The sequence below is a fragment of the Rhodamnia argentea genome, chromosome 6 (assembly GCF_020921035.1).
Source record: "Rhodamnia argentea isolate NSW1041297 chromosome 6, ASM2092103v1, whole genome shotgun sequence".
NCBI classification, from domain to species: domain Eukaryota; kingdom Viridiplantae; phylum Streptophyta; class Magnoliopsida; order Myrtales; family Myrtaceae; genus Rhodamnia; species Rhodamnia argentea.
In genome coordinates, this window is record NC_063155.1 from 21,333,922 (window position 1) to 21,359,468 (window position 25,547).

At 40.8% G+C, this 25,547-nt stretch overlaps 4 protein-coding genes across 7 annotated transcripts; 2 read left to right on the forward strand and 2 right to left on the reverse strand.

Moving 5' to 3' along the window:
• Positions 1-370: 370 nt before the first annotated feature.
• LOC115734415 (50S ribosomal protein L9, chloroplastic) lies at positions 371-4,322 on the reverse strand. 3 transcript variants are annotated; one of them, XR_004014650.2, is made up of 7 exons: positions 4,037-4,322; positions 3,619-3,746; positions 2,710-2,755; positions 2,311-2,408; positions 2,185-2,232; positions 1,400-1,585; positions 371-546 (listed from the first exon to the last, which is right to left on the reverse strand). XR_004014650.2 is itself a non-coding variant. In XM_030665185.2 (6 exons), the coding sequence occupies exons 1-6, from the start codon at positions 4,184-4,186 to the stop codon at positions 1,465-1,467; spliced, it is 591 nt and encodes a 196-aa protein (XP_030521045.1). In that variant the 5' UTR covers positions 4,187-4,322; the 3' UTR covers positions 1,248-1,464. The 3 variants fall into 3 exon arrangements, 1 of the variants encoding a protein (XP_030521045.1); XR_004014651.2 differs by having other exon boundaries at positions 539-682; XM_030665185.2 differs by lacking the exon at positions 371-546 and having other exon boundaries at positions 1,248-1,585.
• On the forward strand, positions 3,960-21,120 carry LOC115734416 (histone H2B-like). Of its 2 annotated transcripts, none has more exons than XM_048280115.1 (2): positions 3,960-3,965; positions 20,419-21,120. In XM_048280115.1, exon 2 carries the CDS (start codon positions 20,461-20,463, stop codon positions 20,890-20,892), a length of 432 nt encoding a protein of 143 aa, XP_048136072.1. In that variant the 5' UTR covers positions 3,960-3,965; positions 20,419-20,460; the 3' UTR covers positions 20,893-21,120. The 2 variants fall into 2 exon arrangements, with proteins under 2 accessions (XP_048136072.1, XP_030521046.1); XM_030665186.2 differs by lacking the exon at positions 3,960-3,965 and adding an exon at positions 20,183-20,187.
• Positions 10,699-12,549, forward strand: LOC115734412 (protein SENSITIVE TO PROTON RHIZOTOXICITY 2). The gene is made up of 2 exons (XM_030665178.2): positions 10,699-12,117; positions 12,280-12,549. Exons 1-2 carry the CDS (start codon positions 10,796-10,798, stop codon positions 12,284-12,286), a joined length of 1,329 nt encoding a protein of 442 aa, XP_030521038.1. The 5' UTR covers positions 10,699-10,795; the 3' UTR covers positions 12,287-12,549.
• A 206-nt stretch (positions 21,121-21,326) lies between the features above and the next one.
• LOC115734411 (pheophorbide a oxygenase, chloroplastic) lies at positions 21,327-25,079 on the reverse strand. Its single transcript, XM_030665177.2, has 7 exons — positions 24,473-25,079; positions 23,902-24,137; positions 23,620-23,746; positions 23,024-23,160; positions 22,441-22,600; positions 21,894-22,172; positions 21,327-21,702 (listed from the first exon to the last, which is right to left on the reverse strand). The coding sequence occupies exons 1-7, from the start codon at positions 24,941-24,943 to the stop codon at positions 21,448-21,450; spliced, it is 1,665 nt and encodes a 554-aa protein (XP_030521037.1). The 5' UTR covers positions 24,944-25,079; the 3' UTR covers positions 21,327-21,447.
• Between the last annotated feature and the right edge of the window lie 468 nt (positions 25,080-25,547).

The window sequence follows — 25,547 nt, forward strand, 5'->3', positions numbered from 1 at the left end:
AAGTCCGTCGATTTAAGTGCGCTCAACACTAAGCATTAGTAAACCAAGACGAGCGAGATCGATTACGAGATAGCTTGGAATGGCTGATGCGCCTGAGAAGAGATGACGGGGCACAAGTGAATACACAAAAGTCCGTCGATTTAAGTGCGCTCAACACTAAGCATTAGTAAACCAAGACGAGCGAGATCGATTACGAGATAGCTTGGAATGGCTGATGCGCCTGAGAAGAGACGGAGGCGGTAATCATTCAGACTTTTTTTCTCAAACAGCCACCGGGATCCGGAAGGGCGAATTAGCCTTTGCTTGGAGTTCTTGCAGAAGGGTTTTTTTGGCTGAAGCACATGATTCGGCGAGGAGAAACCCCAAGTGAAAATGAGGAGCGCCAAAGCATCCGATATAAGGGTGAGAGGTGGAAACAACCACCCATCTCAATCCACAGCTAACAAAATCTACCAAACACATTGATGAGACGATGCAAGGAGAAATGAAGAGCATGGGGCTGCTGCGAACGGATATGATCTTCTGTTTTAACTCCACGAGTTGCACCTGCAGACACCACAAATAAGCAAACATGTGTATCAGCAGCACGACAGCCGGCCAAATAGTACTCAAGTGACGACCACAACAGCTTCTTAAAAGGACACTCGTTCCGCCGGTCATGTCATCGGGAGCATTGTTTTCCCTGTGTTAATTGATGGATATGTCCCAGGGGATTAGCAACTATGGTCTGAACAAATGGGTGCAACAAAGAAACTAATCTGTATACCAGCATCAAACCAATCAGTATGAACTTCTCAGACACCAGGAAAGTTGTAGATTTTATAGTAGCAACTAACCTTTCAGAGCCCTCAATCCATGATTCACTAGACACACTAGCATGGTAATTCTCTCTAGCATCTTTCTCAAAGACCACAATAGTTTATGGCAAGTTAGGCCAAAAAAAATTAATGAAACCCAAAAGAGGGAAAGAAAGCATTCTGATTTTCACGTGATTAAACACAGTTGCTCACAGGAAAAGAACACATTTTGTCAGCAAATAAAGCTAACACTGCTTCAGATGACCCGGATCTCACCGGTGTTATGGTCATGTATTCGAAAGTAAATCTTATCACGTCTTTTTTTACCTTTAGAAGATGGTAAAGGTTTTTAGAGACCTCTTGATTCCATTGTCTATTTTAGCCTCAATAAAATGGACCGATAACTCAGAAGTACCAACAAGACAAATGTATTTTACAACAAGAGTATGGCTTAGCCTTGATAAACTAACAAAAAATAACTTCAGTAGAAAGGTTATTGTACAACACGTTTTCTTCTCCGACAATTTCGCTCGAGAATTATTCTTATATAGCTAAGCAAAAAATCACCGCTGCTCTAAAATCATTAGATATGTCTTGCATACCATGTGTCAGGGCGAATTGCATCTAGAAGTTGATTACTCAAAATGGTTCAACAGGGTTCTTATACTCAGTTGGCAAACACGTTCAACCTCACTCGAGCGGTCACTTCCGGATGAAGCTTCAGCTCTGCGATATATTCTCCCGTTTCCCGGATTTCTGGAAGAACAACAATTCGTTTGTCCACTTCCCTGCAAAGAACAACAAAATAAACTGAAGCAACTAGGGAAATACACCCACCTACACTCACCAGAAGATTGCTCCTCTCAACAATCTTTTAATTAAAATGTTCACTTGATGGTCCAACATTAGAAGTCCTTTCAAACAAAGCTACGACATAATGCAAGCTCAGAGCCACAATTCAGAACTATGTCCGACTTTTAACAGGCCAATAAAGCAAAATTCCCATAGAGAGAAGTAAGATCAAGGCCATTTCATTTTGAAAAAGGAACCACAACTTGAATAACTAAGAAAGCCTCAAATATACAAGCCTACATGTTTTTAATGTGTGATGGTGGAAAACTTTTAAGTGAGCCAAAGTCATTGGGCTAGGGTATTCTGTTTCAATATTCAAGCCATGACATTAAGTCTCAAAATTCTCTCGTGACAAACACACAAACCTGTAAGGAGAGTTATTCCCACACATGAAGAGTTGCGGTTGTGTGGTTTATAACCCAAAAATATTGAAAAACGGTTGCTGAGGAAAAGAGTACGCAGACAAGTCTTTTTAGCATATCTAAAATCATGGTGGGCATGTAGACATCTGCCAAGAAAGCCACAAAATCAGTACCTCTGGAGCTGCGCCTTTATAATATCTACGAGATCTTGAGCAGTCACGCTGCAGAGAAGGTCGACTATTAGACATCCAAAGACAATACATAAAAGAAAGGTTTGATGTCAACTTGATACAACTTACCTTCCAAAAATTTGTTTTCCTTTTCCACCTTTTCGCTTCACCTTGAATGCTCCAACAGTTTCAAACATTAAAGCAAGTTGCTGCGCTTCTTCTTTTACCTAAACAAAATGAAGGGTCACTGTTAACAATAAGAATATGAACCTGATAGAGACAGCAGTTAGAAGCAAAGGAGGAACCAAGCTCATGGCCCTGCTCTTCTTGACAAAATGAACATTGTATGAAAGAAACTTTGAGAATATTAGGAAGTCAAATTCTATATATTAAATATGAGAATCATATGGGTAAATTGTATCCAGAGTAGGTACATCTAGGGCTAATCAGCCCTAGATGCATAAAGAAAATTTAATGATCTTCAAATATCTTAAGCATGCGAATGAAGCCAAAAAAAAAGTCAATTACCCTCTTCTTCTCAGCTTCAATTCTTTCTTCTTCCATTCTCATCTCCCTGTATGATATGACAGTGACACAGTTATTCCCTACAAATAAGTAGAAGTTCGGACGATTTACCTTTAATTTATTCAATAAAATAGCAGCCACGATAACTGAACCTGATTACAAGACTTCTTTTGTTACGTTTCCCAAGTATTAGTAGAATCAAAATGAATCATTTCGAAGCTCCAAAGAGCCCAACATTAAGCATTTGACCCAAAAGGGGCCAAGCCTTCTTGGATTGGGAAGTTCTTAATAATAGCATAAAGAAACTTGCTTCCCTTAAACTATTTCACATTATTACAGCTTATTTTCACCCGCATCAGGCCTCATAAATTAGAATCCTGATCTTCAGAGAACATATTTTTCTGAGCAAACAACCGATCACAAAAAGATTATGAATCTCGAGCTTCATAATAACAGATTCCAAAGAAATGACTACTTTGCACTTTGCATCCCTCGAGCAGAATAACATGCTATGTACAATTGTCACCTACACAGAAACTTCAAGAGACATTTCATCTAAAACTTTGACTCTCATGAAACCTCAAATCCCAAGAGCTTGAGAGTCAGCATGAAAGCACACCCAAAACCTTTGCGGGACTAGATTACCACGTCAGCAGGGGAATCAACATACTCCCCAAGGTCATAAATGCTTTCCAATCACATCAAAAATTTATATCAACAAGGAGCTAAATCTAATGCCTTTCTCTCCAGATGAAAGTAGCTCTTCACACGACATGACAAATTTTCTATGCGATGTATCCAAAAAATAACCAGTCACAACAGCTCCAACACCTTCGGGCAAACATATTTAGAACCAAATCTACTCGTAAGAAACAGAAGACCAAATTGAAATGGTCGGGCTGTGCGCATTACTTGAGCAACAAGGGAGTGACAATCTGGGCCTTCCCCATGGGAAGAAGATAGTTCCTGTAGAACCCAGCCTTCACATCCAGAAGCTGACCTTTCTTCCCCAGGTCCTCCATGTCCTCCTTCAGTATTATCTGCTTGAATTGAATGGAAAAAAAACCATCAGCCATTCAAACCCATTTCAGCTCTTCAAACATTTTGCCCTTCCAGGTCAAAGAATCTGAAAATGAAACGCCTTTTATAAATTAAAAAAAAAAAGGAAAAGTAATCGGACACGGCTCAATTTCGCACTATGTACGCTTCCGCAGGCAAATGCTCATACAAAGTACCAAAGGCAAAGGCTAAAGCTCCCCGTGTTTTTCAGTTCTTTTCCCAAATTTCCTCAGCAACCAAACGAATTGACAAGCACGACCGATTGGGCTACCTTGCGAGTTTTGTTGGCCTTCTTCTGCGCAACGACAACCATGGCCAACGACCTCTTGTCGGACGACTCAGAGGCCTCGTTCGAGCAACCGCCGAAACTGTAGAGCCGCGAAGAGGAACTCCACGAGAGCGCCGCCGCTGGTGACGTCATTTTCCGACGTAAAAATCCTCGAGAACCGATCGCCCTCTTTCGCAGCTGATGACTCCACTTAATGCTCGTGGCAATGTGATCTTATCCTTTTCTCCGACGACGAACCGAGAGAGAGAGAGGAGAGTATACGAGAGGCTTTATACGATTTTGTGTATATTCTGTATTTTCAATTTGGTCCTTCTGCTAAATTTCACATCCCACATCTTGCCCTTGTTTGAAACTTTATATCGATTTTGTGTTCTGGATTATAAGTTTTGTTAAATGTCATAACCAATACTTATACTTTATGAAATGTTCAAAAGGAGAATCGTTAATAAATATATATAAAAAAAATTAGACACTAAAAATAAGCATTTCATTTTGTAAGCACAAATTGATCGTGATAACGAGCCTAATGAAATTCCGTATCATTCTAGCAAATTATTAGTAGGCTAGTCAATGAAACAGGTTCGGATAAGTTTTCTTTTTTCTTTTATTTTTATTTTTTTGTTTTGTTTGCGAGGGTCAAAAGGTTTGGGTAGGTTGAACATAGTATTGAGCCTTAAATTCTTTCCACCCATAACTAAAATATAATTGGATTGTTTATGCAAAGATCGATATGAACTAGGCGTGCTAAGCTCAAGGGGGAGATTTTCGCTCGAGCCGACCTATTTTGCCATTTAAATTGGTTGGACTTGGCGAAACCCAACGGCGAGTCGCATATGTCATGATTCCATGTAGTTATTGTTAGGCGGTCGCTTCCCTCAATCCGTATATCATTTTGCTTTTGCATCAAGATACAAAGTTGGCGGGCCTACAATACCCATCACCTTGAAATTACGCCCAACTTCATCTACCAAATAGCGGAGCAGATTTGGAACCCCCGCTAATCAAATACCAATTTGTTTGGGAGTGTGCGGCAATCCCGCTAATCAACTACCAATTTGTTTGGGAGTGTTTAGCAAAAGCACAACAATTCACTCGGAGAGATCACTATGAGGGAGCCCAAGTCTAACCATGTTAATATATCCAGTTTGATTCACTTTCGCTTAAAATCTTAAGCTAATGAGTTATGAGCTTACTATGATAGATTAACCGTTGTACACCACACTAATTATCCGATGTGAGATTTTTCTAACACAACTCATGCGTGGATCTCAACATTTATCAGGTATGAGTATTGAAATTTTCGAGGCCACAAACTTTTAGTCACTTGAAATGAATTTAAAAAGCGGAACGCTTCATTAGTCTTTTCTTGTTAAATGACAAACCTCGCCATGGCCCATGGGTGCGAGCTTTGAGCTTACAGAGGTACGTGCACACGAGGCCACAAGCTCTAGCCTATATTTAGCCACAACCCCTTTTTTTTCCGCTTAAATTAGCAACTAATTCTGAGTTATTAATTCTTATTTGAATTATTTACTAATGTTTGTTCATTTTTTTAGTTTATTTAATTGTAGCAGTTCATAAAGTTTTATTTGTCTTCAACACAAATTCCTCAAATTTACCAACTGCATGAATTTCACCAACATTTACTATGCGACTCACTAGCTTTTCTCCCTTTAAGTTACCAACTACTAATTTGCCAACTTATACGAACTTTTATTGCCTTGCTTATTCATTAGTTAAATTTACCGACTATTTTTGGAAGTTGGCAAGCAATCAGCTTTTCTTTAATCAATTTGCAATCCGGTTCTCTTATCTTGTACAAACATTTATTACCTTTTTTTCGCTAACACCTTAAATTTATTAGTTACTATATGAGTTGCCAATCTTTATTTGAGCGACTTACCAGTATTTTCTTTGACCAAAGTATAGATTAATGTTGGATTAGCAACTCTTATTTGAGTAGCATACTAGCAATTATTTGTTTTCTTCTGAATTTATCAACTTTTCTATTGAGTTACCGCTTTTTATTTGCCTTGCTCACAACCTTTTAAATTTACTTACTTTTTAAGAAATTGTCTAATTATGTTAAGAGTGATTGTCAACTGTTTTCTCAGTAAGTAAGAAACTGGTTTTGCATTATTAACATTTGATTCAATTTTCTTACCAGTCCGCAGATTTATCGATTGTTTCTTATTTTTTGACTTACCTACTTGCCTCCAATAAAGTTACCAATTATTTCTGAATTACCAACTCTCATGTGAGCTGCTTACCTATGTTTATTTATTTTTTTTCCCCACATTTACCAACTTTTTTTCTATCGAGTTACCACTTCGACTAGCTGGTCAACTTTTTAACATTGCCATCTCTTCAAAAAAATTAATAATTTCAACTAGAATGATTTCCATCTTTTCACTGTTAAAGTTACCAGCGTGTTTAAAAAAAATTACTTACTCTCTGATTTTTGAAATAATCTGTTTTATCTGTTACCAATCTTTATTTACCTTTCATTCTTATATGAAATCACTAACTTTTAAATTAAGTAATTTATCGATCTTGTTCCAATTGAACTTGAGTTATTTGGGTTACAATTTCTCATTCAAGTCAGCTGTCAACGTTTATTTGGATTTTTCAGTTAATTAAATATTCTATTAAGTAACTTAGTCCCAAAAAATAGTTAGCAAGCCAACTACAATAAAGGTTGGTAATTTCAAATATTAGTCGAAAAATTTAAGCCATAATTAAAAAAAGGTAAAAAAAAGTTGGTAAAAGCCGATAAAAGTTTGTAATTTAGAGAAAAATGCACTTGTTAACTAATATATATGAAAGTTGTAACAGAAAAATAGTGGATAACTTAATCGAAGAAAATTCAATTAGTCACTATGGTTAAGAATTGATAATTTCTAAACAGAGTTCAGTAAAATTTAACGGGTGCCTAAAAATGCAAACAAAAATTGTTGTAAATGATAAGAAATGTTGAAAATTAAAGAAAAAATAACATCGATAAGTAACACAAATTAGAGTTGTTAACCCAAATCTAAGCGGTAATATTGGGAGAAAAGTTAATGATCCATGCTAATTTAGGTTTGTAGTCCTATGAATGAGTTAGTAAGTGTAAGGGGTTGCTAATCAGACCAATAAAAGTTGATAACTCAATAGATTAGCTGTTAAATTAAAAATAAATAAATATTGGTAAGTCACACGAATGAAATTGGAAACCCAAAATAATTATAGGTGGTAATTTAATCTAACAAAAGTTGATAAACCACCATTATGTTAGGTTGGTAAATTTCATGTTGGAGTCAATAAATGCGAAGCCTTAGAGAGTTATGTGAACAAAAGTTGGCAAGGTAGTAAAATAAACGGGTGATTTTCAAACTATGAAAAAGTTGGTAATTTCCACTAAAATGTTGCTAAATTACCAACAAGCTACTAGAAAAAAAAAACATTGTTAGACTATTCTATTTCGCCCATGATTTTCTTAATGCTTACACAGACAATTATTGATATATATCAGAGTGGGAAACTAATTCGTATTCTTTGGACCCAAGACAAGAGGACTATACGTATTCGACCTTCCTTGACACGTAACGATAAATAAGACCGTTTACCTAGTCCTAGTCCCACGTAAAGAAAAAGCAATATACAGCTAGCAACCAACATTTTAATTACTCCTTTCTCTTCAAACTCAATTGGTCAACAAGCTTTATGGCCCTACGCCAAGGAGAACACTTCAAGCAATTGGACCCCACACACAATGTGTGTTCTCCATGAAAGAAAAGAAAGGGAAGCTCGTCATCAACAGAAGTAAGAACGAAAGATAAAGTCTTAAAAAAACAAAAAAACAAAAGAAGAAGAAACTGAGATTTAATTTCTTAGGGCGCAAACGACAATACTTATAGAGTAGAATTTCTATTTCGGAACTGCTTTCGGAGCATAAATTCATTTTGATCGCACAACTTTATTTTTCTACTTTTAGAGCATTTTTTCGTTCCGGAAGTAGTTTTGGAGCCACTTAAAAAAATAAAATAAAAATTACTTCTCTTTAGAAGTAGCTAGAAGTTGATTTTTCGAGAGGAGTGTTGCCATGCACGCCAGGTATACCTGCAACCTTCCCCTCCGTTTTGAGTTGACCAGAAGGATTAATTTATCAATTAAGGTGCAGTTAAGGAAACTTCGAGCTCGTCGCTCCATATCCAATCCTCCCAAGTTGACAGCCATTAATATATTTATTGTTCGACTGTGATGTTATTAAGAACTTGGTAGCAAACCAACTTCATGGATTGAAATAATGGCATGATTGCACTGTCAATAGCGGAGCGTGACCACAATATCCGACTTCCATTTCTTAATTAATCAGCTTGGTTAGTAGGTACACAGCTTCAGGCCTGCGCGCATGCACGAGCCAGGGAGCACGACATGATCCTCTTGAAGTCTTAATTTGCTTTGTGCACAGCTCCTCTTCAAAGTCAAATTTGTAAGAGAAGACGAAGAGTACTTAATCCGATTTCGGATTACTCAGATGGTACGCGAGTCGCAGGGCTATGTAGTGAAGGGTTTCTTTCACATAAAGATACGGCGCGGAGTCGTTCTATCTCGATCATCAATGAAACGAGTAGTTAGCCGATACGAGAATCATTACTTTTGAACTATACATGATTGTTCTCACATTCCTTCATCGGAGCGATGACCGAAAGTTCGCCCCGAGGCGATGGCACGGTGGCAAACACTCTCATTTACTTATTATAGTCGTCGGTTCGACTCACAAAAGTTCTCATTAGCATGTTGGGATACCCCTTTTTAGGGACTATGGCCTCATGAATGATTTTTTCTTCTATTTGTTAAAATGCATGTGCGAGTTGTGTTAGAATGAGTCCCGCAACGAAGAATAGTAATTAATATATCCTAATTGGTTCATAACTCATTGGCTTAAACTTTTGAATGAAGGTTGGCCCAATTGGATATATTGACGTGCTTGGATTTAAACTCCATCTTCGCAATCTTCCCATCTATATTGATTTTTTTGTGAAATCTCAAGTAAGGAATCTCATGACCGATGCCGTTTCTGAGCAACCTTTATGGTTCGGTTTGGTGAAAGAAACATGGGGTTAAGGTGGGTGTTTTGATAAAGCAACCTGATCCCAATGGCAGCCTTCATGGCTGGGTCCGAAGAAAAAGATCGAAGATGAAGGAGGACCTCGCTATGGTGTGGGCATTGTTATTGTTGCAGTCCTCACAAGACAACAAAATAAATATTCAAGTTTAGACACATTGATGCAGAAAAAACCTGAATTCAGGAGAGGCATACCTAATATTGTGTTTACGCGTGAGGGAAAGATTATTGAGATGCATGCATGAGTTATGTTAAAAAATGTCTCACATCGAAGAATTGAAATTGGTGACTTAAATTTTTCGGTGAATGTGAGTTCATCTGGATATGTTGACGGGTTCGGATTTGTGCTCTCTTTTGATAATCTCCCCACCTTCTGCTGCCTAGCAACAAAAATAGATACATCGAAGTAATTAGTGTGAGTTGCATCATATGATTGATGAGCTCCACTGTGATGTCTAAAAACTTTCTTGCATGCACATCATCGTGATTCGTCGTGTCAAGGTTCGATTTCTTGTGAACTAAAGAGTGGAGTTTTGTGCATCGGAATGGATAATACATCTGATTTGTGGAAGTGACGTCGGGGTGTTTGTGCTAGGAATCTTGGAGTTGAACGAATACAAACTTAGAGGATCTTTAAAAGCGTGGTCGACCTCTTATGAGCAAACCGGTCAAGTGCCGAGGCCACTCTTTTAATGAGTTCATAACAGGTTGAAATCAGTTATTGTAACGAAGTGATTTGTATGTCTCACTCGAGAGACTAGATGCCTGATTAAATGGAGCATGGTAGATTCGGTGTGTGTGGATATGATTCGCCAAACCGTGCTTAAGAACGATTTATCAATGGAAGGCTAGTTTGGTATTCTTAGCTCATCAGGCATCGCAGCTCATCGTTCAAGAAACCGTCTGGCCCATGACAAAGTTCTGTGCTCAATTTTTTAGGCCTCGGTGATCGTCACCTTTTCCTGGACAACAAGCAGATTGTAAATCATACATAGGCTATAGGGTTTAGGTTTAAGCTATAGCTATTAGACAAGCTAGGGTCCCCACGGATAGTCATTCTCATTGGCGCATGCCCAGTTGAAATATTCAAATCACGGCAAACGTTGACGCCAGAAAGTGAAGTGACCCCCTCCCTCTTTCCTCCTGCTCTTTTGAAATCTTGAAGAGATCTTCAAAAACTTCGCTACGTGTAAGAAAAAAGAAGAAGGAAAAATTACTAAGAAAGGCAAGAGTCATGGGAAGAAGCCCCATTGCCATTGGGTGTTTTGTTGGCTATTTGAAAAACACATGCCAACCCCTCCCTCTCTCTCTCTCTCTCGATCGAAGAACTTTAATCACGTTGTTTAGTATACCACGAAAAACGAAAGCAAGGATTAAGAAAGAGGGCTTGTCCCGATGCAAGATTGGTAACACTTGAGGCAGGTTCTATCTGGGGTTGTTGCAAACGCCCTTTCGAAGTTGACTCTCTCCCTCTCGACACTATTATACACAATTTCGTTCTTGTTGCATCAGAGGAAAAGGATTAGGATCCCCACCTTCATATATAAACAATCTCGTTCAACAGCAATCCTTTCTGTGTCGAAGAAAGAAAGAAAGATCCACAAAAGGAGAGTAACGAGAGAGAGAGAGAGATGATTCCTCTTCCGCCGCCGGGCGCGAGTTCTTGCTTCCCCAGCGCGGCGGCTCAAGGGCTTCAGATGTACGGCGCGGCCGCCGGCCACCACGAGGACATTGGCGTCGTGGCCAACTCCTCCATGGACGACGACAACAACCCGGCTGCTGCGTCGACCTCGGCTGCGGATGCGCACTCCAACTCTCTCCTTTACAGCCTCTCGCTCCTCAAAGAGAAGGTCCACCAAGTCCAGTCCCTCATCTCCGTCCTCGTGTCTCCCCCGCAGATTGCCGGCCAATCGGCTGCCACGGCCTCGATGGCCATGGCGAGCATGGTCACTACAATCCAAGAGCTCATCGTCGCCGCCTCTTCCATGATGTACGCTTGCCAACAGATGAGCAACGCCTCCGCTTCTTCGGCAGACAACGCGACCGCCCATCAAGAACTGATTCAGCAGCAGCAGCAGCAACACCGAGTCAAACCCGTCGACCACCACGGAGGGCTATTGTCCCATCACCACTCTCAGCCCACCGGTATTTATGCTTCTGATCAAACCTTTGACTGGTTCACTGATAATAGCTACGTCAGCTCGCCTGCTGTGGGAAATCACAATAGCGGTAACAGCAATAGTAACAATAGTTCCAGGGTTGGTCAAAACCGGAGGGATCAAGAACTGCCTCGACCGTGCGTCGGTCAACGCGGTCATAACGAAGGCTCGTCGCGAGGGACTTCTCTGAAGAGCGGCAGTGGCAATTTCGACATCATCGAGGTCGATGCCTCGGAGCTTTTGGCCAAGTACACTCACTACTGCCAAATCTGCGGGAAAGGGTTCAAGCGGGACGCGAACCTGAGGATGCACATGAGGGCTCACGGCGACGAGTACAAGACCAGCTCTGCTCTTAGCAACCCTTTAAAGAACAGCAGCGGGAACAGCAGCTCGAGTGGTGCCGCCGATGACAAGGAGTGTCTGACAAAAACGCCGAGGAAGTACTCGTGCCCGCACCAGGGTTGCCGGTGGAACCAGAAGCATGCCAAGTTCCAGCCGCTCAAGTCGATGATCTGCGTCAAGAACCACTACAAGCGGAGCCACTGCCCGAAGATGTACGTGTGCAAGAGGTGCAACCGGAAGCAGTTCTCCGTGCTGTCCGATCTGAGGACTCACGAGAAGCACTGCGGGGATCTGAAGTGGCAATGCTCGTGCGGCACTACCTTCTCTAGGAAAGACAAGCTGATGGGTCACGTCGCCTTGTTCGTGGGGCACTCGCCCTTGATCAACTTGACGAAGCCGGGGAAAGCGGAGGGCCATTCGGCCGTGACACCGACGATGACGATAGACGATAGGTAATCTGCACGTGTTCTTGATGATAATCAACTTAGCTTTTCCTTCTTTTCTTTTTACAGCTTCTTTCTCTAGCTTGTGTACATACTGCTGTCTGGTGCATCAGCTATACAGAGTTCCAACTGATAGCTGGTCTTGCCATATTTGACATTGCTATGTTTTAGGGGGTGAAGTATCCTAGTGGGAAGAGTTTCGCTTGCATGGGCTGATCCGACATGCTTTGCTGTCTTGCGATACGTTCACGGAACGTGTATATATTCTTGTGAACTGGTGAATCTGATCCGACTGTAGCCAAGGTCGCTCCAGGTTCGATGGAATCCTAGGATTTTGTGCTGTAATAACCATGGATGCTTTGAACCAGCAGTATTGATGTAGAAGAACAGATAGTAGATATGCACAATCAGTCAAATTTTAGTTTTTCATTGGAAAGCGAATCATATTTGCATATTGATGTTGTTCATCCAGACAGTGGGTTGTAACTTTTGGCAACAGCACGGTCTCCATCCTCGTGCAGTGGCGCTATAGTTTCTGTTCACGTGTTTCTTGAAAGTGAACCGTATTCCGCCGTCGCAATTTAGCGGACCTGCTCGAGAATCACACGAGCAAGGTCAATTCATTGCCGACGAATGGTGTAAATGCACCCGCATAGGATGTCGATTAGAAATTTACCCAGGCTTGGTGTGCAATGGGCTGAGTGACCCGAGTAGTTAGATCTGGTGAGTCTCACGTGAGCCTCATATATTTCGCAGCTTCAACACGAGGCTCAAAAGTTAAAGCGAGAGTGTGCCATACTGCGATTAGTAGGCGGATGGCTAACATTATGTACAAATTCAGGTTAGTCCGATGGCTTCTAATGTTTGCTCTGGTAGTCCAATCAAATCTGTTCGTTCATCAATTCTCAAATTAAATTGTCCATGACATGGAAGGCTTGAAATTTCAGAAGTTTACTGAACAGATGGTCCCCTTTTTCTTTTTCTTTTTCTTTTTTTGGAGCCCAATGCGATCGATGTCGTGCAACCACGACGGTGGCGGCGATGAACTAGTGATGGCATTTGCTCAAGAAGGTTTACTTGATTGCGAAATATGTGAGTGTTTCTTATTCTAGGAAGATGAAGAAGAATTAGATGCGTTCTTACCATTTACGTCCGGAAGCATAGTTGCTTTTGTATAAGAACGACTCATTCTTTGATTTAGCAAATACTATTAAGATTGGACGCACAAACACAACGAAGTAAAAAGTAAAGGCAAAAAAGAGAAATCGAGACACAAGATTTTATCTTAATTCGTCTTTAAACTAGGGCTACATTCAACAGAAAATTCCACTATAATTAGCACATTCCATCTCTCTGTTAGAACTCTCAATTACAAAAAGAATGAGACTATATATATACACTTATAGTTATTCATGGGGCCAAGCCCAAACAACTAATAAAATACTGGCTCAAACTATAAAAGCCTTTTATGCTTTCTTGTCGATGGGAATATGAACTGTCGGGATGCACGTGTGAGTAAGTTGTGTTAAAGAAATCCTACATCGGAGAATCGAAGTGGTGTAGAGCAGTTAATATACCCATGTTGGCCCATAACTCATTAGCTTAAGCTTTTGAGTGAAGGCAGGTTTGATTGAATATGTTAACGGGTTTGGACTTAGGCTCCCTCTTATTGGTCTCCCCGAACGAAAGTATCGAGCTTCTGCTGCTCGCTCCCATCAAATATTGTTGGCGTGTAAAGCCAAAATATTTCATTAAGAGCTTTTTTGTCTTTTTTCCATTTTTGTTCTTAGGTTAAAAGCTATACCTAGCCATCACAAGAGTAAAGAGAGAGAGAGAGAGAAGCGCATAGTAACGAATTGAGAGAAAAAGAAAAAGAGAGGCCGTGACGGCATCCTTAAATGTTCTCAATTTTTATTTTTTTTTGCCCCGATCTTGTGAGAAGATCATCAATTGTATTCCGACTTTTCTCGAAGACTAGTGGATTCGCATAGTGCCTTTGCAAGAAGATGTAGCCCAAGTTTGGATGAATTTCGGTAACAAATTCTCGGGTGTGTTCTTCTGATTATGTTCTTTTTATTATTATATTTTGTCGGTGTGGATTGTTTGCTAGGATTATTTTTTGAAATCGATGTGCGATTCCTAATAAGCTGGTATCGAGCCTAGGTTAGCTAATCGAGAACATTGAGGTTTTTCGATGACGTTTGATTGAAAGTAAACAATATGGCGGAAGATAAAATTAGAATCAATAAATTTGATGGGCATGATTTCAGATAGTGGAAACTCCAAATAGAGGATTATCTTTATCAAAAAGATCTCTATGCACCACTTTAGGGTTGGAAACCCGAACTCGTGGAAGTGGATCTGACAACAGAATCGGGATGGAAAATTTTTGATCGAAAGGCGTTAGGCACGATTCGTCTAGGGCTAACGAAAAAGACAAGGTATCACATCGCGAAAGTGAAGACTGCAAAAGAAGCCATGGATATTCTAACGAATATCTATGAGAAACCGTTCGCATCAAATCAGATATTTTTGCTAAAGAAGTTGGTTAATATGAAATTATCTGACAGAAGTTCTGATGCAGAGTATATTAACAGTTCCACGCGGGTTACTGGTCAATCAGAATCCGCTTGCATAAATCTGGATATGAAGTTACGAGCTTTATTATTTTTTATTTCGAAAAGCTATAACACCGCAGTGGAGGGAATTTCTAGCATTATGAAGGATGATTTGACTCTGGATAATGTTATGAGCAGTATCATGGATGAAGAGATGCGAAAAAAAGTCTCGAGTGGAGATAAATTTTTAGCATCTATGTCTTCGACGGCATTAGCAGTGGAGAACCGTGGGAGAAGTAAAAGCATAGAAAAATTCAGCATGCGTGGTAGGCCACAATCAAGGGGGAAGAGAGAGGTTGCAAAAAATGAGTGCTGATTTTGTTACTAGACGGGATACCGTAGATTTCAATGTGAAGTCTTCAAAAAGAAGCAACGAGATGAGAATCAAGGAGCTAATGTGGTAAGCAATGAACCTTTACTAGAGAACTTATGTTTATCTACAAGGTTGACTTAACAACAGATAAGTGATTTCTTGGCTCCGGTGCTTCTTTTCATTGTACCTCGCATAGAGATATATCTGTTGATTATGCTATTGGAGATTTTGGACAAGTGGTTGTGGGAAACGGCCACATGTGTCCGATTGTAGAAAAAGGAACTGTCATTGTGAACATCTCAAATAGAGAACGTCTAATTTTGCGTGAAACCGGACGTATTCCCGAGTTGAAGAAAAATCTGATTTCAACTAGTAAACTTGACCAATAAGGCATGGTAATAACTTTTGGATGCGAAGAGTGGAAGATAACATCGGGTAGACATGGCCAAAATGAACCGAGGCCCGGAACCGGCCCTTTGACCGGCCGGGAACCGGCTCTCAAGGGCCGGTTCCGGTTCCGATCAGATTTTTAAAAAAAAAAAAAAGGGAGGAGGCCCGGGGAAAAATAACCATTGGGCCTAGGAACCGGCCACGTCTAACATTAGGGGCAAGAGTAGTAGCAAAAAGAAAGCGTACGGGTATACTTTACCTTCTCCAAGGAGACAATGTCAATGATATGATTGTAACTACAATGGCTACATGTAATTTGTCTATTCTTTGGCATTTTCGTTTGTGACATCTTGGTGAAAAGGGTGTAAAGCAGTTACACTCAAGAAAATCACTTCCAGGTTTGCGGAAAGTTGAGTTAGATTTATATAAGAGTTGCATTAATGGAAAACAAAAAGCGGTTAGTTTTCAATTGAATGGGAGACGGAATAAAGGCCAAAAGTTAGAGTTGATCCATGCTGACGTATGGGACCAGCTCAAGAACTCTCTTATGGTGGTAAAAGGTACTCTGTCACTCTCATTGATGATGCGACAAGAAAAACTTGGATCTATGCTCATAGAGAAAAATCAGAAGTATTCGGGATTTTCAAAATATGGAAGACTATGATAGAAAAAGAGACAAGTTATCAGATTAAAACTCTGAAGTCTGATAATGGTGGTGAATACACAAGCAATGAATTTGCAAAATATTTGAGTCGGGAAGGGATATAGTGGTTGAGGACTATTCCTAGAACTCCTCAAGAGAACGATGTAGCGGAAAGGATGAACATGACTATTTTGAAGTGTGCAAAACACATGAAACTACACGTGGGTCTCCCACTACACTTTGGGCTGCTACCGTTGATGCAGTTGTATAGTTGATTAATAGGAGTTCATCTAGTGCTTTGGATAGAGGAATACCGCAAGGGCAGTGGTCAAGTAAAAAGGTCAACTATTCATATCTAAAAGTTTTTTGTTGTATTGCATATGCTTTGGTTGACAAAGAGGACAGGAAGAAACTTGATACTAAGTCCCGAAAGTGCGTCTTTATTGGATGTAGCAATGATGAATAGAGATATAGTTACGCATCGCGCACTGTAGGGCCTTGGGACCCCGAATCGCGTAAGCGAAAGGGGGCCTAGCGGATCCTCGATTACCAAAATAAAAAATAAAAAAAATAGAGATATAGTTACGATTCACTTTACCCAAAATATATATATAGGCTTTGGGATTATGAGAATAACAAAGTCATTCGCAGTCATAATGTGGTGTTTCATGAAGAAAAGATGTATAAAGGTCATCGGACTGAGCATGAGACGGTAATAGAACCAGAATATGTTGAGTAGGACACAATTCCTGTGAAGATGATTCTAGCAAATGAGAGTCCACCTAAAGGGGAGATTCAAGATGAACATATTATCAATGAGCAGGTAGTTCAAAAGGAATGCGGTGATGCAGAACATACTAACGACCCTTAAGTGTCTATTTTGAGGAGATCTACACGCATGAGAAAGCCAAAGGTAATTTTCGATCCATCAGCTAATATTGTTCTGAGCCATGTCTTATATACAGATTCGGGAGAGCCGGAGACTTATGATGAGGCAAAGAAAGACGCATCTCACATGCAGTAAGAACATGCTATGAAAGACGAGATGAGCTTGTTACTTACTTCATAACAAAACTTGAAAGTTGACCAATTTACCCACTAGTAAAAATACTTTGTTAAACAAATGGGTGTACAAGATGAAAAATAAAGATGATGGTAGTATCATATACAAGGCGAGACTTGTAGTAAAGGGTTTTTCTCAAAAAGAAGGGATTGACTACTCCGAGATATTTTCACCAGCAGTGAAGATGACATCGATCAGAGTTTTGTTAAGTATAGTTGCAGTGGAGGATCTTCATCTCGAATAGTTAGATATAAAAACAACATTTTTGCATGGTGATCTAGATAAGGAGTTATACATGACGCAACATAAAGGTCTTGAGGTCAAAGGTAAAGAACACATGGTGTGTTGCTTGAAGAAAAACTTGTATGGTTTAAAGCAAGCCCCGCGACAATAGTACTTAAAATTTGATGGTTTTAAGGAAGAAAAAGGATTTGCACACTGTGAGGCCGATCATTGTGTTTATTTTTGAAAGTATAGTGATGATGATATTGTAGATCTCTCTTTATATGTTGATGACATGCTAGTTGCTAGTTCTAATATGAAGAGAATCGCAGAAGTAAAGAAGATGTTAGCATCGCGGTTTGCTATGAAAGACTTAGGGGAGGCCAAGAAAATTTTAGGCATGAAAGTCATCAAGGACAGGAAAAAAAAGAAATTATGATTATCGCAGAAAGACTATGTGAACAAGGTATTGGAGAGATTCAATATGGATAAAGCAAAGCTGGTTGCGACTCCTCTAGCGAGTCACTTCAAACTTGCCAAGGATATATGTCCAAGTACTCAAGCTTTGAAAGATGAGATGACAGTAGTTCCATACGCATCAACAGTGGGAAGTTTTATGTATGCCATGGTGAGCACGAGATCGGACATTGAACAGGCAGTGGGAGTTGTGAGTCGATATTTGCAGAACCTGGGCAAAGAGCATTGGCACGCAATAAAATGGATATTGAAATATCTAGTAGGTACATCAAATTTTTCTCCTCGTTATAGAGGTACACCTCTAAAATTGCAGAGTATGTGGATGCTCATCACTCGGGTGATCGAGATAGTGATAAAAGTACCACTGGATATGTATTTATAGTTACGGGTACAACATTGAGTTGGGCATCTCAACTACAGAAAATAGTGGCTCTATCGACGATAAAAGTAGAGTACGTAGCTATCACGGAAACCTTTAAGGAAATCGTGTGGTTACAAAATTACCTGGATGGGCTACAACAAAAGCAGCCGGTGAGCACACTGTGGGGTGATAGTCAAAGTGTAGTGCACTTAGCAAAGAATGTAGCTTATCACTCAAGGATTAGACTTATCAAGAAGCATTATCACTTCATCAAGTCAGCATTGAGAGATAACGAGTTAAAGCTACGGAAGATTGATGACTCAAAGAATCCAGCCGACATGTTTATCAAGGTAGTATACAGAGAGAAGCATACTTTATGTACTACTACTATTGGCATTACTCCATGTTAATTGATGAGGAGTATTGTAGATGCACAAATTCCAGTTACTAGTTTTTTGAAGAGGATGAATGTAAAGTTGCTTGGTGTATCGGATATATTTGTCTTCAAGTAGGAGATTGTTATCGTGTGAAGCCAAAATATTTCATTAGGGGCTTTTTTTATCTTTTGTCCTTTTGTTGCTCATAGTTTAAAAACTATACCTATTATATTAGTGATGTAAAAAGGTGGTAACCGTCATGAGAGAGAGAGAGAGAGAGAGAGAGAGAGAGAGAGAGAGAGAGAGAGAGAGAGAAGTGCAAAGTAGCGAATAGAGAGAAAAAGAAAAAGAGAGGCCGTGGCGACATTCTTGAGTGTCCTCAATTTCTTTTTTGTCCCGATCTTGTGAGAAGATCATCAATTGTATTCCTACTTTTCTCGAAGACTAGTGGATTCGCACGGTACCTCTGCGCGAAAACGTAGATCAAGTTTGGGTGAATTTCGATAACAAATTCTCTAGTGTGTTCTTCTGATTATGTTCTTTTTATTATTATATTCCGTCGGTGTGGATTGTTTACTAGGATTATTTTTCTAGAATCGGTATGCGATTCCTAACATAAACCACACCCCAATAAATACGAGGTTGCGGACTAGTTACAAACTAAGGTATTATAATAAAAAAAAAATTGTCGAGATCGATGTTTTTGCAATTCATTTTTAAGTTTTAACAAGGAACATGTTAAGGAGCGTCTCTACGCACACGTCATGAAAGTGTCATACATTTACTTTTAGTTGACTCATGTTTTAGGGGTGCTTGTGTATAAGATCCTTTTTACATATGCTTAAGACTACTCCCAACTCTCTATATAAGCAATTGCACGATCAATCAGTGCCCCCTCATGATGTCCCATAGCACTCGTCTAACAATGTTAAGCAACCAATGAAGAGAAGTTTACAAGTCTCAATATTAGGCTTTCTCTCGTATCATGTATACAACTAACGTTTTGGAAAACCGAAAATTTTCTTATGCATGTTTAATAAGTGTCCAAAATATCGTTATAGCTCGGTCTTTCAACACCGGGACGAATCATGTACATGTCACGTGTGAATTTGTCCTATTTGCGAAGCTTTTTTCAATCCGACTATGTATTGATTCTACACTTGAGAAACTAGCGATACCCCTAATTTATTTCACAATCATGTGTGGGACAAATACAGTGTTTATTAGCATGACTTTACTTTTTTCATGTTAATTTTTCAAATGCAAGACATTTGTATTTTTCCAACATATAGATTGCATATGTTGTCTTGTAGATTTGTTATCTAAGGTTATAAAGTTAGATTTCTTCTGGATTTTAAATTTTGGGAGAGAGAAAAGGGCAAATTTTTTGGATCGAGTTTTAGAACAGAAGATGGGGAATTCCAGGCCCAAAACAGCACCCGTCCCAGGCCCACAGCAGCGAGACCCTCGGGTCTGCTCCACGTGGCAGCATGTTACTGGACCTTCACTCCTTGTTTTTCACAGCCACTTTAAAAAATTTTCGCGGCTTGCGCTGCCGCCAAAACGACGAAAGAGATGAAAAGGGGAAAATCGAATTAAATAAAATTCAAAAGCTGTCAAAGACGGAAACCATCAATTCCGCGAAACAAAAAGCCCACGATAAACCATCGAAACAATCGCCACCGCCCATTCCCTCCACTCTAACAAATCCAGACCGTCCAGGTTATCAATCCGCCACTCACCAAAGTGACCAATCGGATCAATCCGCTGGCCCTATATATAAAGAAAACCTCTCCTCGTCGTCTTCATCTCGGAACGAATTTCTCTCCCAGTCGCGTGCTCAAAGTTTCTCTCTTTCTCTGTCAGTTTCTCTCTAGTGGGATTAGCGATGGCGCCGAAGGCTGAGAAGAAGCCAGCCGAGAAGAAGCCGGCCGACGACAAGAAGGCCGAGAAGGCCCCCGCCGAGAAGAAGCCGCGGGCCGAGAAGAAGCTGCCGAAGGAGGCCGGGTCGGCGGACAAGAAGAAGAAGAGGGCGAAGAGGAGCGTGGAGACGTACAAGATCTACATTTTCAAGGTGCTCAAGCAGGTCCACCCGGACATTGGCATCTCCAGCAAGGCTATGGGCATCATGAACAGCTTCATCAACGACATCTTCGAGAAGCTCGCCCAGGAGGCCGCGCGACTCGCCCGCTACAACAAGAAGCCGACCATCACCTCCCGGGAGATCCAGACGGCCGTACGTCTCGTCCTGCCCGGCGAGCTGGCCAAGCACGCTGTCTCCGAGGGCACCAAGGCCGTCACCAAATTCACTAGCTCTTAGGTTTTTCAGTGGGGGGAGGAGATCGGGAGTTTTCCTCCTTTGCGTGGTGGGAGGTGGATTAGGGTTTCGATGCGAGATGTAAAGGCTATGGTAGGTGGTAGTTTGGTTAGGGGTCGTCTCTGTGCATTTTCTCTTTGGATTTTGTGAATTTTTTCTCTCCAGCGAAATCAGATAGAATCTTCGTTGCAATTGCCAAAGTTGGAAACTTGTCTTTGTTTTCACCTTGAATTTTCTTGCTATTAGTTCTTTGTTCCGAACGTTCAAATTTGAAGTTTCTTTCATTTTGTGATGCGCTTAATAGAACTAGTCCGGATTTCTGGGTTCATTTTCGCCTTTTCCTTTCATGATCAAAGATCCAACATCACGAATTCTTTATAAGCCGCTGATGGGGTTAATAGCTATCGCTTAAAGATTCAAACTTTACGCAAACGAACTTACAAGAAACCATTTTTATGTCAACGAAGTTCAAGTTGGATTTCTGTCTGTGTTGGTACAGAGTTTGGTACATACAAAATCTATGCCTATGTGAAGAAATCTCATTGATGAATAAGACCGCTAGTCAATATCGGCATGCACATAATCCACGAAAACGAAGTTCTTCTGCAGCTCGTGCAAGGCATAAGCCATTCCTGAGCACAAAATGGCAACCCCGGCAAGAATGATTCGCAACTGCATGTCTGATGGTATGCCCGCTGTTGTGCAGAAGAAAATGGTGGCGCCGATGAGAAGCTTTTGCCACGTCTGAAATGCTTCGTAAGCTTTTCTACATGACGAGCACTTGAGAGTATGTTGCTCCAACCGGTCAAGCATCTGCAGAGCAAACAGAGAAAGAGCGAGATTGGATCAGGAGAGTACCTTTGGAAACTCCCAAAGCTTATATTTAGGTGTCACAATTGTTCCATTAAAAGCACTTTTTATTGCATTCAAGGTCTACTGATTCTTGTCAAAGCTTCCCGGCATTGATAGATGTATGAAATGGTTTAATTTGCAAGGCACTGCACCTGACGTTTTGACAAGACGGTGGATGGCAAAGGCTGTCGACTGCTCGAGCCGAACCAGTCAGGTTGGCTGTTCCCGTGCCGTCTTAGCCAGTTGCGGAATGCCAGGACAAAGCGATCGGCTTGTGTGGGGGTAAATGTGATGCTTGTGTATTGCTTGTTTACATCTTCCTGACCATCCATCGACTTCGAGAGGAATACTTTCTCCTGTCCCTGAAGGACAATCATATCTCCATCGTACACTTTGTTTGAAGTCCAGTGCTCATGCCACCTAGGGATCACCTAGCAAATAACCACAGGAACGAACGACCCTCGTCAGCTATGCTGTTATCTATCGCTTCTTCACTATATTTTCGACTATATCCCCAGGGTCATTATGCAGCGCAAACAGGCACTTACATGAATCACAAGCCCTGGAGTTCAAGCCACTTAATCAGAATAAATTAGAGGTCTTATTTTGAGCTCTTTAGGGAAAGAATAAAAGGGCAATGAAGTTCCTGCGAACCCCTTGAGTACAAGATAGCACCAAGGAATAGATAAATGGTCTCACCTGCCACCAAGCTGGTCCTGGCATTGTGAACTGAAAGAAGTTTCGAGCACTGCAAACGATTGAACGAGTCTTCCCAGGGGCCATCGGTACGTTGAAGGAGCAGATCCATATAACCCAATTTTGATCACCAACAATTGGAAGTTTTGTGTCTATCTCTATTCTGGAGAAAAAAGAATCAAAATTTGAGCTAATGGAAAGAGAAAGTGTCAAGGGATGCTGAACAATTTGTCAAGAAAGTAGATAATGTCGGGAATGAGGCTGGAACGCCAGTAGCCACAACAAGAACTAGAATGGATCTCAAAAAACAACTGCTTGTCAGATGGAAGGATTGAGCAAACGTTGAGAATTTAAAAGACAAGCTTTGGTATTTCGACAGAGAGCCCGCTTCTTGTGAAATTAGTAGTTAACACACAAATTAACTATCACTCGTCTCATGTCACACATTATCAGGGACCCAGACACTAAAACCTATTCAAGTCCAAAACAGTAGCTAGAAATTGGTCGTCAGAGTCTCCCTCTTAGAGTAAGCGTGAGCTGGTATTAAGTCCAGCAAGAAGCAAAGGTAGATAAGATGGAGACATACTTATTTATATAATAACAAGGTGCCACGAACTTGGCACTGATTCTTGGATTATCATCATTAGATCCAGCAAAACCCCAAGGCCCAATAGACTCCATTTTGAACGACAAAGGTTTAGCTCTGTCTCTCCTTCCTGTGACCTGTCACATGACTTCTCAATGTAAGCTAAGATGAAAACCTTTTTCCTAGAAGAGAATGCATTGGCAAGCAAGGATGATGCCTGCAGAGAGCTTTTAGTCTTGACAATAGTAGATTACGGTCCACTTATGCCTTTTACAGTTTATTGCTTTCTTAAATGCAAAATTTTTGTCAAAGAAATGATGGGACAACAGGTAGATTGCAGGATTTTTATTGTTGACATATCTTAAAACACACTGATTAACAATGGTAGTTGGTATAATAACCCCGAAACGGATGTCAAATTGCTAATTCAGGGACAAATAAGACTGTCATATAGTGGTCAATGGTGCTAAACTATGCTTCAAATTGACCTCATGATGCTTGATCTCCATCACCTGAATTGCATTCTGAACTGCTGTGCTTTTTCTCGTCAGTTGAAGCAAATGACTAGAATGAAGATATCATATTGAGGACTGTACCTTATGATGAGCAAAATCAATGTGAGAGGGATCTGAAACATTCTCCATGAGTGTATCATAGCCATAGAATAAATCACGCTGAATTGTTACAGTCGAGAATTCAGGCTTATCGAAATCCTCAGGCAACCTGAATGTTATCATTGCAAGAGAACTCATAAGATCCTTTGCCGAGCACTACTATTTCAATTACATAATGTTTAAATAAGCAGCGGACACAACATCAACGAATTCACAAGCATATCGCATATAGGAAAAGAAATATCCACAGAAAAGATTGATTACATTGGAGGTTTGGTGGCATTAGCTCTTTCCCAACCATTTTCATCAGGCCAAACAAAGAGGAGGCCCTGAGAAATCATCGTGGGGAACCTAGTCGCACATGCTCTCGGAGATCGAACAGCGCGTGCCTCAGGACCTTCTGAAGCAGCCTGAGGAATCCGTGTACACGACCCACAACCATCAAAGGACCACCCATGGTATGAGCACTGCAGATTCCCATCTTCGTCAATCCGCCCTTCCTATAAGCAAAATCAGATCAACCCATCACAAATATGACCACCAAAAGGCAATTCTTAAGGATTCTAGAGCAAAGCATCCAAAAACCAAGGCCACTATATCTCTAATTCCACAACATTTACTTTCTCATTTTCAGATAGAAAGCACACGGTTCACCCTCTGACAGCTGAAAAGAATACCGAGATGAAATCTCTGAAATGAAGAACTTTTAGCATCTTCTTAACCATATTTCTTAACTGAAGCACACTTATAATCTAATACCGGAAATTCAATTTCTCAGCTTCCACATAATGATATCACCCCTAACTAAGTTCAGAAGAAAGATCAAGAAAATTACAGATAATGGAGCGAGGCGATGGGGGCACTTGTCATCAAAAGCGACCCACTGATTATTGGATTTATCAAACCAGAGCACGAGGTCTCGACCCAGAAGCTGAAACGGGGTGGGCAAGAGAGGGTCCAAGTCTTCGATCAAAGAAACAGGGTACCAATGGTCTCTCCACGAGAACTTGGAGGCCGAGCTCTCGTCACCAAGCTCCTCCTCAGCTCTGAGTTCGTCTTCTTCAAATTGATCTCCATGTGTCTCCGTCGATTTCTCTGGCTCGGAGGTCGGAGGCGGCGATGTCGGAGGAGCAGCTACCCGGAGCGGAAAAGGAGAGAACTTTAATCTCTTGGGTGCTTGACGCGAGAAAAAACTTGTGGGTTTGACGGTAAAGAGAGCAGAGAATTTGAGGGAATTGTTTTTGGCTGCCGATGATGGTAGAGCGACGACGGACGAAGGAGCAGAGAGAGGTTGAAGCAGTGACATGCTTTGGGATTTGTTTATTATTTCGTGTGCTCGGACAATGCGACGCAGGAATTGCGAAGCTCGAACAGATGATTTCTTTATTCTCGCGACAGAGATTTGTGAAGAGTAGTCTAGAAAGTTGCGTGCAAGTATCAGAAATGTGTCGTGTCTGTTTGCTAGCTGAGCCCAAAAAAGTCCCGGTCCATGCTTTGAATAGTTGAACTGAATGCGAACTAGCACGGCGATAACTTCGGCTAAATTGAAGAAAAATCCGGCCTGCACAATTTTCGCTACTGTGAGAAAAGAAAATTCTTTCCATACATGCGAGTACCTGCGTTCCATGCAAAGCTTTCGAATTTCTACGGGAAAGTTGATTCCAGATTCATTTTGATGGGGTTCGCATTTGACGCCACGTTATGAAATCGGTTCGGGATCCGGAGTGCTAGAGGGATGAAACAGTAAGCATCAAAGCAAGGGAAGTAAGGGGATCTGAAACATGCCAACACTTCATCGAAAGCTCATTGCCTGGCCTGTCTGTCTCGTCGTGGTTGAAGGACTCCATTGCGCGGTCGAACCGCCTGAGTAGTCGAGAAGTTTTTCTTTTCACGTAGTTGCTTCCGAACAG